Genomic DNA, 20,369 nt, shown 5'->3' on the forward strand with positions numbered 1-20,369 from the left:
TTTGATCTGTTTTCAGGCCTGTTATGTTCTCAGCTAACCCCTCAGGGAATTACATGGCTCTTTAGAGGAATTATGTGGCTCCACTGTGTCCACCAGCAGGCCGTGTCTTTTGGCAGATAAACGATGTGAAGAAGCCTAAAATCTAACAGCTTTAGGATAAAACAAGAGGGGGAAAAAAAAGATTTTGGGTTGAACTCCATAGTCCACCCTTTAGGCCTGAGGGGATCCACAGATTTGAATGATAATTTAATTGTCATGTGACAGCTGTCACAGTCATTATATCCATTTTTAAATAACAGCATTAAGAATCTAAAGGCATGCTAGCAGCTCTGTTACGACGCGCACCAGTGCTTTGAATTAAACATGAATGTCACAGTGCATCATGTTTTTTACGGTCACCACATTACTTGAGATGAAGCTTACAAACATTTAGTGCTAATAAAATTCAAACTGGAAAAATGTTATGATGGTTGTGTTAAAAAAAAAAGTATGATAACCAACTAAAAGTCTGACTTCACTACTGGTGGACACAAAAAAAACCTAAGCATCCTTTGTGGTAACAAAGCAACTAGACACATGTCGAATTTCTTGCAGCATCTGAACACATTCTGACTTCAGCAAAATTCCCAAGCTATAACTGAAGTTTATGTTGATAATATCAGAGTTATATAGGTGGAATTTCCCCTTAGAAAAAGTTATTTCTCTTTGGGCCAAATGCTTCAATTATGCATAAAACATGCTTACAGTTTTTCTTGTTATTTTTAAAGGAAGAACATTTATATCCTCCGTCAATGGAACCATTGACAGAGATGGCTAGAGGTTACAATCTCACATCAACAGAATAAAAAAATACATCTACAGTGTTTGCTTTTATTCACCTTCAGTTGTCTGAGATAGATGTGTCTAAAAATGACTGATCAAGACCAGGAGAACTTTTCTTTTGCAACTCTACAAAATGAACAAGTATTAATAGATCATTCAGATTCTCTGGCAGAAAATAAGTGCCATTTTAGGTTTCCGAAGTCTGTTGAAGATAACAGCCAAGAAAGGCCATACTCCAACTGTACATCTGTGTTTATCTCCTGATCCTCTCAGTAGAATACGAATGATCCAATAAAGGCTTCGCCCATCAGACATAGCACAGCAGAGGATAATCTTTGTCTTGGTATTGATGCTCATTTAACTGTTGTCACCTCAGCTGTAATTTTGAATGCTTTCTGTTTTGACTCCGCAGGCAAAGTTGTTCTGGACTTATAAAGTCAACTGCCTCAGTTCCATGATTCCTTCATTGAATGAGTTTGTTCCTCTGGTTATAATTTCAGAAATGAGAACAGAAAATTAAACAGATTTCATCTTCTCAAATTTACAGATGACTTGCTAGAGTTCTGACCGAGCTGGTATGTGCACATTTCTGCTTTAGTGCACATTTTAATTTGCAAGTCTGCAGCAGGATCAAACATGTTTACATCTATGCATGCATTATTTTCTCATTAATGTGCATTGTGATATCCAAAATGAGTGTCTAGAGCGAGTATGTTCTACTTGATATAAAGCACTATGCATAAATTGTGCTGGGGGGGATTAAAGTCAATTCAGTTACATAGATGATGAGGCGGATTTCACTCAGTTACTCAGATTTTTATTAAAAACAGATTATGTTGCCAATGGTGGTAAAACATTATAAAGCAAATTGTAACAGCCTTAAAGTTTCTCATCCTGTCTTCTGGTGAGGAGATCAATTTAAAACTGAGATTAAATTTTGATGGAACTCAGTGGAGGAAGGAGATTCAATATAAAGAAGGGTTCTGTTGGAGCCTGAGAAAAGAAAGTGGTAAAAACATAAGCGCTATGGGGAAAGATTAATCTGAAGGTCAAATTTAGCAAAAGCTTTAAAGAGTTACATAATGGAAATAATATGTTATGTCAATCTGATCAAAATAGGAAGTAAGAGTTTTGATTGGTATTTTAAAATTACTTAAACACATGCTGATATAAACACTTTTTTGTGTCCAGTTTCAGTGCATGTTTCATTGCTAGTGCTTCTCCTGCTGTCATACATTTAGCCCCACCATAAGCATGTGACTTTTCTCTTTTCTTCAGCTCACAAATCGGTAAACAGGTTTTTATGTCTCAGGACTGAAGAGCTGATTTTTTTGTCTAATGATTTCGAAATATGTTGTTTATCATGATCTTGTTTACCAAGGCAGATGGCCACTGACTTCCAGACTTCGATTCAATGACATCACATACTCTGACTAAGTTCACAGGGAAGAGAAACAGGCCCACAGGATTGCACATCTTCCACCACACTTAACAGTAAGTGTCCAGAGCAACGTGAAGAGCTCAGTGTTGACCAAAGCACAATTACATTGCAATAAAAAGAAGCATCCGAGAATAGGAAACTTCTCCTGTTTACATTATAAATGTAGGGCAGAAACAGCTTATCATCGACCCCAAACAAAATGTTTGGCATGTTGCCTAATGGTTGTTCTGGAAACGTGGTGATGTCAAGATGCCACTCTTTGTTGCAGTTTTTTAACAGTGAACTGTTGACATTGTTTTTACCACACTTACCATGTTTCTAGTGACAAAAGAAAAACTTGGCTTATCATCCTGCCTGTTGGCCAGCAGATAAGACAAATCAGCCAACGTGTCACATCATATTTATACCCCAGGGAAACAAAAAGTCATGAATTACTAATCAGAAATTACTTTAAATGTAATCAACTTAAAAGTGTAAAGTGGGGTATGAATGCTAAAAAGCGCTTTGACTACATTTATTTTAAAGATTCTCCTTTAAAATAAATGCGTCTCCACAAATATATATATGGTATATATCTATATTTCAGTGTAAGACATTGCTGCTGAAATGGAAGAGTAGTTTTTCAAAACGTGTTTTCCAGCAATCCCAATAAATCTGTCCATATTTATATTATCAACACTTAAAAAAAAACAGTATAGCATACTTTACAGCAAAAAAAAACAACTTATTTTTTCTTTAAGCTGAATTATTTGTCTTGTTATTTTGTTTTGCATTAATTTATTCATAAAGTGTACCCGGAAAAGATTAAGCAATTAGACAAAATGAACTGCATTTGACTGCTCTTATAATGCTAATAAAAAATGATAATAGGCACTACTTGGGACAGTCATTTTAGTTAGAGAACAATAAGGAAATGAGCATGATTATCCTGGATAGCAATGAGATTGCATTAGTAGGAAAAAGGCAGGCTTGTCAGTAGAGATTCATTTATGGTAAAACTGCCTCGGGGCCATTGCCTTAAAGCGGAGCTTGTCTGATGAGTCAATCTGTCTGTCATTTTAATGCCATGCTGCTCCCTGCCCTCTTGTGCCTCGTTTGCATTCGCTCTCTTTTTAAAGCACAAGAACTTTGATTACCCTCATTTGGTTGCTTTGTTTTTCCGTTTTCACTTTATGTGACAAACAAAACTTTTGCTATTTTTTTTTTGCTTATGTTTTGTCTCATAGAGACCTAAACAGAGTTCAGGTCCACTAATCATTCTCTTATTGACCGGTTGCCGAATTCAGACTGAATAAAAAACCGAAAGCCATAAAAAAGCTGTAAGTGATGAAAATTTTCCTGTCATCTTCTTGGTGGCTTTAAATTCGAAGATAGATTGTGCTGCTGTTTTTCTCCATCCCCTTTTTCACCTGTCCACGCTGTTATGATAGTGCACTGTTTGCTGCTAATGGGAACAGAAGTGGGAGATTAGTGACTTGCAGTATATTTATCAGCAGAGAATTGACTGAACATGGGGAGCCATGTTCCCCATAACTGATGGCGGTATGATGGAGGAAGACGCTGAGACTTGGTAATGAACCCTGCTTGTGATAGAAATAGCAGTCAGAGTCGAGCAGACCGTCTGAAAATGTCAGACTTTCGGAATATGGGCTGCGAGAGTCGGCAGTATGTCTAAACAGAATGCACGTCTCCCACTCTGCGTGTCCCCAGACACTTTTTCGTCTCACAAAAGGAAGCATTCACCCAAACACATGCTCACGCACAGGCATCCACAATTAATTGTGCCAAAGCGACTCGCCGTCTGCCTTTATACGAATGCAGCGCGCAAGCCTTTCGTACTGCGGTTGGCTTTTGTTTTTCCACTGGCAGATAGAAAGAGAGAAAAAGAGAGAGGGAGAGAGGAAAAATGGCTGTAAAAAGACAAGAAGCGAAGAGATTTAATTTCGAGTCAAAGGTAGACGCTTCATGAAGCTCCTGCATGGTGACAAACACTTTACCATGATGATGAGCGCCTCTTTATGTGCCATGCCCTACAGGGTGCAAGACGAGTCTTGCCCATTATCACTCATCTCTCAGTTGTGCCTTTATCTGCCTTCCCATATTAACACATCCTCCCAAACCAACACAACATACATGCCTGAGCAAAAGGCTCCTCCATGAACTCAGTTTAGCTTGCAGAGGCAGCAGCCACAATCAATATCTTCAATATACATACTGGAATATGGAATAGAAACTGAAATCAAGCTCAATAAAACAGTGCAAGCTGAGGCTGGTTTGGTTTAATCTCATTACATTGAGAGCTCCGGGCTTCTCTCCTCCTATTTATAGCACCCTGGGAGAGAGGAAGGCCGATGTTGATGTACACAGCACCGCTGGTTTGTGCAACTGTGGCCATGAGTGGCAATGAGTGTGACCAATTGCAGACAGATATTGCATGAAATTTTATCTGACAAAACACACAATTGTCAGTCATCTGTGAAAAGAGGCATCTTCATTTTCTGTCCTTGAAACACACGTGTGCTCCTGCCTCTTTTTTTTTCCCACCTTATCTCCACTCTCTTTATCCTAACAGCCTCTCTATGGATTCGGTTTCTCTCATCCCACCTGTTTGAGGAAGTCTGCCAGTTAAAGCTGATAATATTGACTTTATCTGAGCAGGGGTGTCCTCTTCCTCCAAGAAATAACTAGTTTGGATTCCGCTGGAGACCTGTCTTTGCGTTTGGAGTTTGTTGCCGGAAACAGGAGCTCGGGTTTTGGGACGTTGCAAATTTTGGCTGGGTACCATCTCTGCTGTGAATTGCATGAGAAAGCTTTCGGGATCTTCTGAGAAAACAAGGAAAAAACAAAAAATAAGAAGCTCTGGAGAGAAAAAATGCACAGAGAGAGGAGTCCGTTCTGATCTCCGTTAAGGAAGCGTCACGCAACAAAACCCCCAATCCACACAAGTAATCATACAATAAGCCCTTGAATCACAAATAAACACACAAAGAGAAACCCAAGGCCTCATTTGTCCTAATTACTCCGACTTTGTTGGAGGTAACACACATCTCCCATTTGGCTAAAGCATCTTTCAGAAATCCCATCCAGACATGGTAAACTGTATAATGAAGGAAATTATTAAAGGACAGCGTTTTACCTCAAACTAAAGGAGACGAAGCCTCTTCAAAATGTCAAAAAAGTCAGACTGGAGAGAAGCGTGACACAAAAATACCACCCTGGACCTTTGAGGCATGTTTTTCTCCTCTTTCTGCCCTCCAACAGTCTGCACATTTCCCCTTAATGTGTGAACATGAACATGACCTACAAGAAATGTTTTGGCAGGTTGCATAGCTCACACTTGACTTAGCAGAGGTCAGGACATGGAACAGCGGCTCTTTTAAAAACACAGGAAACCGAGGTATGCACAATTTTCCAGCCAAACACACATACAGCTCCCACAGACTTTAACTACGTGTTTTAGATGTACATTATGCAGCACACTGCAAAACATATGCATAGCCCACCAAGCTTTGACACAATACAACCAGAGATGGGAATGTAATTGATTAGGATTTTATGTGATTTGCATTAAAAAGAGTTGATCAGATTGTTCTTTTTGTCCTTCATGATGTGAACAAACAGCATCATGAAGAAAAAGGAACACAACGTTTCAGAGAGCACTTTTCAATCCATCCAGTGTTCTGGGTGAACACTGCACTTCACCTGGAACACACCTCACCTCACTGTGAAACATGGTGGTGGCAGCATCATGCTCTGATGATACTTTTTTTTCCAGTAGGGGCACGGAAGTTGATTGGAGGATGATTGTAGAGAAATTCCGTGGCACTACTGGAAGAGGTGTTGTAAGAGGACTCTGTTGTTTTTGATTTGTTTTGTTTATTTTTATGTTTTGAAAATGTAATAATTCTAACTAAGAAGCTCCATCTACATGGAAAATTAATCAAAGACGCAACATCTTCTGCTTTGCCCTAGCCTTTAAACACAATTCTTCATGAAGGAAAAAAGTTAGAGTGGTTGTACTTTTACAATTTAACCTGATTTTAATGGCTTCTGTGAGCAGGTTTTTAAAAATATATAACACTTTTAAGTGAAAAGAAAATAGAGATTCTCTGCTAAAATATCATCATATGTATTTTTTATTGCTTACACCACATGAATGATATAAAAATATAGACACAAAGCATCTATACAAGCCTGACTTCTCTGTTCTGCATGGCACAGCGTTTAGCTTCTGTTTCTTTCTGTGAATTTCAAAACAGTCTTCTTTCCTTCAAGAGATTCAGAGAGCAATCAGCATTCACCGCCTGATTTGTTTTGTCTATTTTCTAAATTAGCACACTATGAAATATTCATTGGCACATTTAGGGAGCTCTCATGCTGAAACTGTTTGAATTATCAGCATGTAAGCTCAAATAAAAACACTTTCAGCGAGTTGTACAACATCAGCAGTGGGTAAAACAAACTTCTTTTTTTTTTGTCCTCTAACCCTGCCTGGGTCACACTCTCAATCTGTCAGCGGTGTTAATGATGCACTGAGAAAAAAACATATTGAGCGTGAACAATGCAAAAAGGACAATCTGATCAAAGCTTCTTTTTTTTTTTGTCAGAAACGTTGGAGAAGGCCACGATGAACACAGTAAAACCATCTGTCCGGTTACTCCAAACAGGAAAGACTCCCTTTTAAAGCTGTCCAGTGAGGCTGACTGTGCCAGGAATATTGGGCAAGAAAAGTCTCCACAGGCGGGAGATCTGCCTGATACCTGAGATGAGACGTTGGCTTCAGTCGTCTTAAAGCGAGTCTCTCGGCACGAAGCGTGGTCTCCAGGTGCACGCCTTCATGTCACCCAGCTCTGATTTGTTGTGAGTTTTCCGATGAGCTGCTCTGCACTTCCCCTCGCCGGTCACACAACGGTTCGGACACGACGCGCCGCCACACAGCCTTACATTTGTTCTCTCTGCACTGTCGTGTGCACGCTTCAGTGACACGCAGCTGACAGAGGGATTGTCAGTTTCAGTCATTTAGACAGATCTTCACTCAGACAGCAGCCTAAAGTGCATTTCAGAAGGGGTTGCCCTCCCCTTGTGGCATCACTCTGTGTCCCAGGATCAGAAAAAAAAGTCATTTCTTGCTACCACTAAAACAGAACGCCGCTGTTTCTGAGAAATTTCGTCCACTAGACACACAGCAGCTGTGTCACTGTGCAGTTTTTAATTTAGCCATGTATTTGCTCGGAGCCAAAAAAAAAAAACCTCCCATATTCTGAAACTGCACATTTTGACATTTAAATCATTTTTCAGCACTGAGGACCTCTATCTTGGTTTCAAGAGGGCAATTTGATTTCACTCAAAAGCTGTTTTTTTCTTTTCCTTCTCAGCTCTTCTTTGCCAATGGGGCGAAAGAATAAATTACTGTTACTGTAGCTAAAAAGGTTTATTTTCTGACATAAGAAGAATAAATCCAATGAGAAAGTGATTTGAAATTGGGTTTAAAGGAGGTTTGTTTTTACACTTCAGAGCAAATGGAAAAAAAAAAATCTTTTTTTTTTCTCGATCAAACAGTCTTCTCTTTGATGTCTAGGTCTGTTTGAACTCCATTTTTTTTATGTCAGCTGATTTCCAGCCACATAAAGACAGTGTTTGTTCCCAATATGATCCTTAGCGCAAGAGATATGTAAATATGTTTGATTTAATCAAAAAATTTCTTCACTTTAGTGTAAAGATTTTCTATCAGATTTTACTTCAGGAATGGTATGTGTGTTTTAGCAATTCTAATGTTGTAAGCCCAATTTTTAAAATGAAAAATTAATATGTTGTGAAGATCCACATTTATGTCAGAAAAAATAGTGCTGGTTTTTGGGTTACGGTTTATGTTTAGGACTAAGGTGTGGATTAAGTTTAGGTTTGTTTTATGGTTAGCCATGTACAGGTTATGGTTAGCTTTAGGGTAATGGTCAGGGTTAGGATGTAGAAAACAATGACAAAGGAATGGAACTCAATGCAAAGTCCTCATGAAGACAGAAAGATGAAATATGTGTGTGGTGGGGTCGTTGCAAGCCACAAAGGATGTCAAAGGATAATAGAGAGAGTGTGGGATGAAATGATAGATGTATGATAGTGCGCTAAATGCCGCTGTAAGCAATAAGAAGACTATCAGAAACAATCTCAGAGGCAGCGGGGAACCAAAGAGAAGTAGGGGCAAAGATGAAGGGAGGAAAAGAAGCTGTAAAGGAAAAAAAACAAAGATGGAATCAACATCTCCCATTTAGAGTGAGGTAAGAATCTAAGGCTATTGTCTGAATGGACAAAAACCAGATTTGAACAATATCAGAGAAGAGGGGGGGGGATTAGCTTCAGGCTTATCAAAATCACTACGCTATCTTGAATGAAACAGGGGAAAGTGGAGCATAATAAAGACAGAAAGTTCAATGAAGGGGAATTAATGGACATGAATCCAGAATGAGAAGGGACTAAGGACTTGTTTGAAATAAAATGAAAGCAGACAAGCTCCATCGAATGGGGGAGATAATGGTAGCAGCATGCAGGTTGACTGGTTGTGCCTCATGCTGCAGCTCTCTTTTGTCTGCTCCCACTGGGATCGCTGCCCAGTCACCACTTGTGAAAAACAAAAAACAAATAAATAAATATTGGCCAATCACTACTTTAATGCAATTTGGTGTGAAGGTAATTAAAATGCACAGATGTCGATATTTCCGCTGGGTTCACACAACCGGCTGAATGTGCAAAACCAGCGGCCCGAGTGTCAGCGAGAGGCTGTACGCATAAGAAGGTTTTCACACACAAGAAAGAGACCTCGGGTGAAGGCTGCACGCTCTGCCCTGGAGCACACACACACACACACGCACACGCACGCACACGCACACACCTGCGTGGTGTCATCCCTGTGTTAACACAAAAGGGATTTCAAGGGAAGGTTTTCCTGGGATCTGCCTGAGCCCGGCCAGTAGCGAGTGGCGTTCCAGCACACGCACCGCCTCCAGATACTAATTAGCTCCGAGAGTAAAGAGAAAGCATGATGTATTCACAAAGGAGCACAATCTGTAGCTTAAACAGATGGTTTCTGCACACAAATGAGATAAGAGGTCCATTACTTAGTGCTATTAAAACACATTACTAGGAGGAACACCCTCAGAGTGGGGACTTCTTATTATTTCTAGGAATGTAAACGTATGATTAACTTCGAGATACAGCTGTTAGGTAATTAGCTGAAGCTGTACCTCATTATGATCGAAATTATTGTGGCGGCCAGCCGGTCAGCTGAGCAAGAAACAGAAAGAAACAAACAAAAAAAGCAGCTCTGGGTTATAAATCTGAGCTGGATTTGTAGCTTATGGGATACAAAATCTTGTTAAGATAGCCTGAGGTGATTGGTGGAGAAAAGCTTTGGTCTGAAATTGCTACAGACAACTGAACAGAAATCCAGCACTGCTGCAATTCAACTCAATGAAGACTTCCCTTCTTTTCGGCACATCTATTTCACTTTATAGCTCCGCCGCTCCTGATGTAAATCCAGTGGGTTCTTCTTCATATTGACACACTTTGTTGTTGCTTTTTTTCAGTAGCAGGGTTAAGACAAAAACCCACGGCAGCAGATTTGTATGATGACCTGCTGCTCTGTCTTTGTCAGCACGTTATTTAGGTGTTAAAGCTTCCCAAAGCTCATAGAGGGGATGGGACCTGATGACTGATGCGCTCATATCTGCTTCCCCTTATGAAAGAGCTGATGAGACGGTTGAACAAAAGGCATCGGGGATGTAAGGAGGAGGCAAACTGATTCTCTCGGGGGAAGTTGATTGCCACTAAGACTGCCATTTTGTAGGCTATTACATAGGCACAGAAATAGATGAGTGAAAACAACTGGAAAGACGGATTCTTTAAAGAGGTATGCGAAACGGCACGCAGATTCTCTCATCCCCAGACTCATGAGAGTTAAGATCAGTTTGTTTTCGAGGGGATTCTGTCACAGCTGCACATCTCAATCTGTTTCTCGCTGAACCTTGTGTGAGGCTTTCCCTCCAGCAGCTCTCAGGATCATTGATCTTTGGAGCTGCAAGGCGAGGTCTTGACCATCCCTCCTCTGATTGAACAGTGTGCTTCTCTGAGACACCGAGGTCGCGCTCCGGGTCAGGCAGTTCTCGACAAAACCAAGGACCAATCATTCCCCCTCCCCTCTCTGCTCCATGAAAATACTCAGTGTTCCTTGGCTGATTAGACGTTATATATATAAAGAGAAAACATGTTTGGGGCCAGATAAAAGCACTGAAATCCTAAAGCATGGGTCAGAAGTTTACAAAGCGTAACTAGGTTTTAGCCATTTTTTCAAGATGATTATACAACATAAACGCAAATGACCAAAACAAAAAAATGGGGAACACATCTGTAGTAATTATGTTTTTTGTTCTCTAATCTGGTAAAAACTATACATACTGACTTGAACATAAAGACGTACCCCTAATAATATCATGTAGCTATGGACAAGGTCCTGGTACAGTAGGTGGTCCTGATGACTATTGGAGCTCTCAGCAGAACTACTTTCCTCCAACAAACCTGGTATTTCAGGTTAGTCCACAAATTTCTAGTGGGGTTGGAAAGATTTATCTACTCTAAAATCAGTTTTGATGTCTGTTTGGTATAATTTCTGGAATGCCGAACCACATCCAGGTTTCGGTCAGATAGAAGTTGATTTGACATTAAATCCTACCGTGCTGCCAGCACAGAAGAATTTTAAACAAACCCTCTGTGTGATGCTACCATCACCATGTTTGACAGCTTTTACAGCTTATAAGGTTCATCTTGACTCATTCTAGCATTCTTCAGACACTGTGCCCTCTGGCCATAGAGGTTTCAGCAGAGTTTAACGATGTTGATTTTGGAGCAGGCACTTCTTTTTTGGCTGGTACCCACTCATTCCACTTGGATTGTAAAGTTGATTTACCATAGAGAGTAACACAGGTGTTCCAGTAGGTTCCAATTTGACAGGTTTGGGCCTTGAACTAGTCAACTTCAACCTGAAAGGGTGATGGGTTGGTTTCAACCTATCAGTTGAAACCAATCGATTTAAATTAACATGATACAATGTCAGTAACATAGCAGGATGTTACTGATGGGTAAACAACATGTGGTTGAGGTAAAATCTGATAAAATGTAACCACATATTGGTACGCATATTTGTCTGAGCATGAATAATTTTGATGTGCGGATTAAAGAATTCAAACTTGTGCAATCTGTTACTGCTATTTATTTATTCTGTGTGGGGGTGTGTGTGTGTGTGTGGGCGGGCGTGGGTGTGTGTGTGTGAAAATCACAGAAAATTTACACAATCATTCAAGTCTAGAAAGATATATTCAATGCCTCCTTAGAAGTTCAAAATTAATGTGGCATTAATGCCCATAATGGCTGTATGTAAACCTGTTCTGAATTATTTAAAGATATGCTATGACAGACTGATTTTTACTGACTGATGTTTTCTGAAGCTTCAATCTCAGAAGCTGACTTTGAGATTTCGTACAGGTCATCCTTGTTGGTCTGCTGCTAAGTTCACATTTCTATCCCTTCTGCTCATGTAAATAAGCATATGCAGGGGTTTTTCAGTTTATACAGGCTGATCTGTATTCCATAGGCCAGATTTAACCTAGCAGAGCCAACGGCTCAAAACACAGAGCTGCTGCATCAACATGGATTTCATGAAGGATGGTGAAAACAAAGCCAGGATGAGGCATCTCCTCAAAGCATTCCTCATCCTGAAGTAATCATAGAGGAGGAATTCATTGTCCCTGTAATATAGAAGAATGACAGTAATAACACAACAGAAATCCCTCTGATCTCCCATTGTTATGAGAAGAGATAATGTCAGGTTTAATGGCAACCATATGGACTACAGGTCAGGCATCAACCTGTGCACATCCCACACATATGCCTCCACGCACACACACACACAGACACTCACTCAGCAAGCCTCATTTCACCACTACTCTGGACACGCAACATTTATCTGGCAACCGTGGCCGCTCTGTGCCTTCCTGACCAGTGTGTATCGCAAAACACACCATAAATTGCACACTACACCTCATGCGCTACGATGCACCGACGTGAACATGAACAGTTGGAGCCAGCATGGTGAGCACAAAGAGCTGGAACCAAATTATTTCCAACTCTCTCTTGCTCTCTTTCTCTCTCACCGCCCACATGGGGAGAGGGGCAGGCTGAGTAAGTCCCAATGCACTAAAAATTGGACCGCCTCAGCGCGTGTCCTGGGGTCTGAAACACATATCCGGCTTTCCTCTAGTCAGCTGGACTTGTTCCCTGTACTCCCTGGGGCCCGCTGGGCTGTCCGTCTGTGTCATTAAATTAATGACAGTAGTAAAAGAAAAATACGCATAACTGCCTGATCCACCTTTTCATCATCATTCATGTCAACTTCTATGTATTTGAAAGAACCACAGAAGACTGACTTAAAACTGATAATTCAGCACAGGCCTTGGCCGTCCTCAGATAATCTCATAAAAATGCAGTCATTTAACTGCAAACTTACCTCATATTGAATAGATTGTGCATTTTACTGCACTAAAAAGAAGCAGCTAAGAAAAGAAAAAAGAAAAAAACAACCCTGCTATCTTCAAGGCAAACAGCAAATTGTTCAGTAAGGACAAAGTGGTTGTATTGCTTCAAGATTCACTTAATGAAAAGACTTGAATCTAATTTTATTGCTTAACATGCTTCATATAATTCAATTCAAAAGTGGCTTGGCCAGGATGTATGCAGGTAGGCATATGTAGTACAATTCTTCTGTCTGTTTGGGCTTCGTATCTGTCCGCAGTGTCAGCCTGAGCCCTCTGGTTGATGCAATGAATATCTCACTGTCATGTCTGATCAAAGAGCAGCCATGTGGCCCAGATTAGATGTTGTCTGAAACCATCTGTGTTGACAGTGTGGTGGTGACACATGTCCAGGTAGCGCTGCATAATTGCCACTCATCTCATTACAATCACTGCCCTACTTATTTATTTATTTATTTACTTATTTTGACCCTCTCGGCAGGTCAGAGGTCAGAGCATTTCCCATATTCAGGTTCTGCCATGCGCTGCTGTGCTTGGGTACCAACAGCCCAGCCCCCCACCCCCACCCCCACCTCCTGCCACCGTAAAGGCCTGGAGCGCAGACGCACATCGTGTTACTCTTCCCAGGGGTACATGTAGTATGTGGACTGCAAAACTGTTACTGGTATTTACAGATGCTGATTCCGCGAAACGAGTGGGCGGCCTGCTTTTTTTTTTTTTCCCCTTTTCAGGCGCATATTTGACACAATATGCCCAAGGACGCATAACGCACCGAAAGCCCACGCCTCCAGGTAGAAAGCCCCGGCATATGGGTTAACCCTTCACATGCACCGCGTTATTACGCACTCATTAAAATGCCCTACTCCCCACCCCACCATCACCCTCCCTTCCCCCGTTTACGCATACGCCTTGTGGGCTGCCATGGGCTATTATTGAGATGGTTGGGATGCGCACTGCTCCCTCCTCGCCTACCGTTTATTCCCGATACAGTTTCCGATGGATGTGTTTGTGGTCCCGTGGAAGGAGGACGGCCAGGACATCCGAGACTTCTTCAGTCCCGGTCGGTCACTCGTATCCACGGCGTCTGAGCGCTCCATGTGCCGGTGGTGGTGCCGGTCGGTGTCGGAGTATCCCCGGTGTTTGATTTTAATCGGGGTCCGGGGCTGTCTCCAAAGATGCTGTGGAGGTTTCAGAGTCGCCTGTCCCTCCCGAGGAACCGGGAGCGACAGCGAAAGGCTCTTCTTCGAACATGGTGGTGGTTCCATCATTGTGCAAAAAAATAAAATATAATACACTAATATAAATTTTGTTTTTTTTACTTATTGACTAAATTATATGGCTGTAATCGCGCGTTTGAAGCAAAAAGCGAATCATTTCATGTCCCTCTCTGCCACTTGATCTCTGAGCGAACAAATCAAAGTGACCAAGTCCAGCACAGCCCAGATCTGAACCTTGTTTTCTGAATAACATCAAAAACTGTCACAGTGATAACCTGTCAGGCCATCCAGAAAGCCATTAATCTCATTGTTTTCGGCGGTGGACAGTTTCAGTTTATCCCAGAATCTCCTTTCGACCGTGATCCTCACTAGTCTGGGGTTTTGGTGATGAGACACCGGTCCTGCTGTGTCTCCTGAAGTTTGACGCCTCATCGCCCATGGCGCACAGCCGGATGGCAGTGTTTATTTTGGAGAATATATTGCTTTTTATCAGCCTCTTATTGCAAAGACACAAAGAACGCTGGCGCTGGCTCCTCTCCCTGCGTGTTGCGCTATTATTGCTGTGCGTGTGTCTCTCCGCGGAGCTAAAATCTCCAAGCCAATTTCAAAAAGTACTTCATCTATCACGATTCGTGTGGAGCTACGGCATCCCTGTGCGCAAACTGGAGCGCAGAGGTCTCCAGTATTCCCTCCACAGAGATGACCAATCCGATAATCTAAAACTGGACTCTAATACCCACTCTTCAAAAAATAAAAAAATCAGGATGGTGCGAAGAATTGTCCAAAACCCAGATGCGATCTTTTGTTCTTTGCGGTCCAGATTTTTAAACATTCAGGTGCTAAGTCCAATTGTGACACAAAAAAAGACGCAAACTGATAGTTGCTGAGCTTCAGTCATCCTTCTCAGTGTGGACCATTATCTCCCCATCCTCATATTTGCTGGAGTTCGACGACAAACATTGGCTTCATCACAGCGCGCCCTCTCCCTCTCTCTCCCTCGCTCTCTCTGTGGTGGATGGGTGGTTGTTCCTCTTTGCGCGCATCCGTTATGCCCCATGTCCGTTCACTGCGCATTTTCCTAACGCAAAACAAACTAATTGGGCAAACAGTGTGAGGGGTTTTGTCGCATTGTGCCTAAATTTAATAAGTACAGCCATTTGTATGATGTTATCAACGCCTTGCAAAAGCACTCATAGTCTTGAAACATTTTTTTCCCTTATTTTGTTACTTTACAACCACAAACGTCAATGTATTTCTTTGGTATTTTATTATATAAAATACAATCATATAAAATACCAAAGAAATATATTGACGTTTGTGGTTGAATGGGCCAACACGAAGCAGTGCATATCTGCAGTTTTCAAGCAATTCTTTTACAATTGGGAACTCTTAAACATCCATCATATTTGTTGTCATCTTAATGACTGATACTGGACACAAACACGATAAACCCTCCATTGTGGTTCTGTCTGTATGAGTCATATTTATATTATTTTATATTAGCCTGACTATCAAATTCCCTGCAACACACAGTATGATGCTGCCATCACCATGTTTTACTGTGAGAATGTGGTGCTCAACAGATGCATGGAGGTGATGGAGTTTAATTTTGGGATCTGACCAGAGCAAATACCTTCACATGCTTGTGGCAAACAACAAACGGGACTTCCTTTGGCCTTTTTTCCCCCAACAATGCCTCTTCCATAAAGGGGAAGTTTATGCACTGCTAAATTTACAGTCAGTCGATTCTCCCTCATGAGCTGCGTACATCTGTTGCTCCTCCAGAGGTACCACGGGGCTCTTCTTACGCAACTTGTTGGTTTATTGGATGACTGGATGAGTTAAGCCTGCTTTAAACTTTCCCAGAACTTTATCCACTGAATATAAATTGCATACTGTTGGACTCTCGGTAACTTCTTGAGGCAACTTGTGGCACTGGGTTTTAACTATGGGTATAGTAAGTAATATAAATGTAAGTCATATTTTTTATGTTTTTTTGCAGTAAGTCATTTGAAAACATATATCTCTCCATGTTGGTCTGTCACTCAATTACAAAATTGATACAGAAATACATTGTTACATTGTGGTAAAATGTGTAGCTTTATGGATATTTTTGATATGCACCATATGTCAATTCTGCCAACTATTGCCATATTCATACTTAGATTGGCAACAAGTAGCTGACCCCAGTGCTCATTAAAGTACCTGGCTTGTTGGGCAGATTCTCTTGTCTAAAAAAGGGCCATTTCCATTTAGGCCAAATTAATTTTAAGGACATTTATGAGTAACAATTTCTCATCATTGTTCTCCAATTGTGTATATTAAATTACAGAAATTCAAACCTATCTTCTGATAAGCTAATGCTTCAGTGATAAAAGTGCCACTTTTGCGAATAATGTTCTTATTCCCGAAAGCCGGATTACACGGATTATCCTCTTTTTTGCTTCAGTACATTTACTGTAATGAAGTAACTGAAATTACTGAGCTATCTTGTCACTTTTAGGTCAGATACAGATTGGAGTTTAAGGAAAACAGCATAAGAATTCATTTTACCTCCACAGACATAATTTCAGTTTAGCTGTCAAACTTTCCTCAAACATTGGGATTTTCCATAAAAAAAAATAGGAGATTTACTTATGACAGCAAGTGAGATAGAAGTCTAATCTTTTAGGTTGCATAAAAGCGAAGACACATCCTTGCCTCCTTAAAATATTTCCTGTCTGTGATTTGTTGGACTCATTGCACAGCTCTGGACTTGACCTAAAATAATCTTCAGATTCAAATAGAAGGCTTGGATGGGGCTGCAGGGAAACAGGCCATCCGAAATGCTCTACTTATTGCCATTGCTGACCCTAAAACAGATAAGACATAGACAGAAGTCACACACTGAAACTAACAACCAGAAACCTCTGGATGTTTCTGCTCCTCGTTCCAATCTGCTAATCCCGATTCCTGACAGCTCAAAAGGGAAGATTTGGTAGCAAAATTAGCTTTAATGCTTAAAAATAATAACTCCACGTATTCGTTTGAGAATGTTGATTTCCAATAAGAGAGAACACATCTGACAGTACGGGGTAGGGTTCTGAATGGAGAGTTGTGTTCTGCTCACAGCTTCGGCGCTCAATCTGCACCATTCTGTACTGTAACTAGAAAAATGCTGCTATTGGGAGGCAGCGTCAGGATGAATAACCTGCAAGTCCACCTTCTCCTCAGGGGCTACTGAAAGCATTCCCTCATTTCTACCAAAAGGTGCTGCCTCAAGCGTCAAAGATTTCTATTAAGCATAAATGTTTAAACAACAAGTTTTTTTTGTTATTTTGTCCCAGAAACACCAGAATATTGCTGGAATACTAACAAGCCTGGCTGCAAGATTTTGAATAAAATATGAAAAAATAAAAAATCTGATAAAGAGGCAAATATCTATTCCATTCAACTTGTAAAACAGGACCCTAATCTTTCTTTAAAAAGCATTTGGTTGGAGCTGCCTGGAGCTAATCTATGATGCCCCTTTAATATTTCTATCCGTGGACCTCCCTGACCTTTGCTCTCTGTTTGCTACTCTGACTTGCAAAAGTGCTTCAAAAAGTGCTATCAGGTTTGGGATTTCCACAGCTTTCTTTAGCTGAACTCAGATTTTCAGATTTACTTCTGCCACAATTATCATTCAACTTCACATCTTTAATTTTCTTCTGCAGCAGACATTTTTTATTACTTATGCCACGCTCAACCCTCCTCCATCCCTTCTCCACCTCCACTCTTCAGGCTCGCATCCTTTACCGACCTCCACCACCAGTGTCGGGTCCCGGGAGATGACATTCCTAACCTACATTGGGAATGCTCATCCGAGCTTATTGCAATTCACAGCTCGATGTCCTCAGCCGGGACCCGAGCGCCAAAGAACTTTAAATTCATGCATGTCAACAAACCTTTTTAATCGCTGTTTTTTCCATCTGAGTCTCTCCAGATTGAATTGAGGTATGTCTTGAACTCAAGGTGATACAGGAAGAAATTCATTTTCATCTTCAGTTTTCTGACAGAAGTTTGTTTATGATTTAAAACTCTTCATGTCACTCCATTAACAAAATGTCTTGAAGGGGAGTAACTTGAGCATATGCACTATGGGTAGTGTGTTCTTTTGGTGATGTGTGGCTTTAGTTTAGTTTAGTTTAGTTTAGTTTATCCACAATTAGGTGTTGCTGTTCTTAGTCGTTCATGCATCACATGATTGTCCAATTTTAGAAATGTCAGTTTTGTTATATTTCTTCTCAAATTTTGGATAAATGTCTTAACTGGGCCATGACAGACACATAATGTTTAGCTTTTTTTGTAGCCAGCTCCTGACTGATACCTTTGTATGACCATTTCTAACTTTTCTAAAAACTATTTCTTTAGCCAAAAAACGCCAATGAACACATTTTATTGTGTTTTATTTGTTTTTCTTTTGAAGCACTTCATGACAATCTACAACAGTTTGTAGTGTTGTATGTTTACTTGTTTATCTGTATTTTTTGTTTTACACCATATTTGTAACCTAGCCTTACTTTTGTGTGTTCATGTTTCTGTCCTTCCAGTCATTTCCCAGCTACTGGAGGCAGATTACTGGATATCCTATTGGTTGCTGCAGGTTTCTTTCTGATAAAACGGGAGTTTTTTCCTTCTGATACTGTTGCCTAAGACACAGCGTGAGGCGAAATCAATCAAAGTAAAAATTTTATGCACTCTATTGACTTCCTTATCTGCAAAATGCATAAAATGGCCTTTCATATTTCCTAATTTACCAAATCTGATGTATTGAATTGCGTTGGCTCATAATGGGATTGATTTGGGCTGGGTTTGTTTTTTTTTCATATGTTTTAGCTGAACTTGTCCAATAGCACCCTGAGATGGCTTGCGGCTTTAATTGGCACAGAACGTAAAACAAAATTCAATCAAACTCGTATGTTTTGTGTTATTGAGAGAAGCAAACGCATTACCATAAGAAATGCAGCCTCACTGTGTTATAGACTTCTAGTCTGGATTCTGTCTATACTGTAATTACCGCCTTTCGAAGCAGGCTGACTCTGTAAGGAGCTGCTTCCCTCTGTCTCTTCTCCTGTCTGGCTTGGCTCAAATTAAGACGTTACTCCACTTGTATTTCACTTGAATGTCAGTTAGAAAAAAAAACCCCACACACTTCCATTCTGCTTTACTTGCTTCACGTGAGGAAATATTGCTTTGAGCTAAGGTATTAAACTTGAATCCAATACACAGCAGGAAAACATCCATGACCAGAACGAATGGGATGAAAAATGAGCACAGAAATGTTGCTGAAATGTAGCTAAAAGAATCGAGCTGCTTCTGATGAAGTAGTGGAACGTTTTTGTAGACAATGAAATCAGTTTGAAAAGTGGATCGCATTTACTCCACTCTTAGATTTTATCATTCAGGGATGTTTTAGGAGTGAATGGAGTTCTTGCAAAGCTCGCCTTGCTTTAGTCACGTTCCACACATTGACAACACTTCTGATGTTTCTGAATCCGGAAACATATATTATATATTTGTAAAGAAAGTTGAACTCTTAATTAGTCTGTAAAAGTGTGGTTGCAGGATCTGAGCTATAGAAGCTTGAGGGAGAACACAGTGATGCAGAAGAGCATTAATCATTTTGTCAGAGTCTTTAAAGGGCCAGAGGAGGCCTAATATTAGATATTTGTCTCAGCTCAAGACACTCTGCTCCTTCTTGTTGCATTTTTGTAACTGGCTAAAAATGTCAAGCTGTTCGGAGAAATCTGCGAATGATGCTAATTCATCTTAGCTCTCAAACACTCTTGATGTTTATGTATGTACAATGCACAGGTCAAATATGTTCAGCCTTGCTCTGAATTTATGGCTTTGAGGGAAATGTGCGTGTTAAAGACTGCCAGAAACTGAGACCGTGGGATGGTTCACAATAGGGATTTTAGAGAATGGAGCATATCATTCAGCCAAGCTCTCTTCGGGCTTCACATGTCAACCCTCAAACTCCACATAATTTAAAAGCCTCTGAGCCACAAATAAAAAAAAATAAAAAAAATGTACCCTAGATTTCAAGTCTAGCATGCGTAACGTCTTCAGTCTGGTCCATACGTGCCATCTTCATTTAAGATTCGATGCACTTTATATCTCTGCTTAGCCAGCGAATAAATCAGCAAATTAATGTTTGTTTTGATTGAGGGCAGCTTGACAAACACTCAAGAATGTTTTCTTGAGAGAAGACTGCCAGTTATAGTGCATAAAGTTTATATTTAGAAAGCTGGAATGTGATGCAGGAAGAATGGCAGACAGATATTTTTATAC

At 40.6% G+C, this 20,369-nt stretch overlaps 1 protein-coding gene across 1 annotated transcript in view; it reads right to left on the reverse strand.

Moving 5' to 3' along the window:
* pde4a (phosphodiesterase 4A, cAMP-specific) overlaps window positions 1-14,105 on the reverse strand; it is a 46,154-nt gene extending 32,049 nt beyond the window's left edge. The window contains exon 1 of the mRNA XM_032587584.1: window positions 13,810-14,105. Coding sequence (XP_032443475.1) covers window positions 13,810-14,105 — 296 coding nt within the window. The remainder of the gene's footprint in view (window positions 1-13,809) is intronic.
* Between the last annotated feature and the right edge of the window lie 6,264 nt (window positions 14,106-20,369).

Source organism: Xiphophorus hellerii, chromosome 16 (genome assembly GCF_003331165.1).
Source record: "Xiphophorus hellerii strain 12219 chromosome 16, Xiphophorus_hellerii-4.1, whole genome shotgun sequence".
In the NCBI taxonomy this organism is placed as follows: domain Eukaryota; kingdom Metazoa; phylum Chordata; class Actinopteri; order Cyprinodontiformes; family Poeciliidae; genus Xiphophorus; species Xiphophorus hellerii.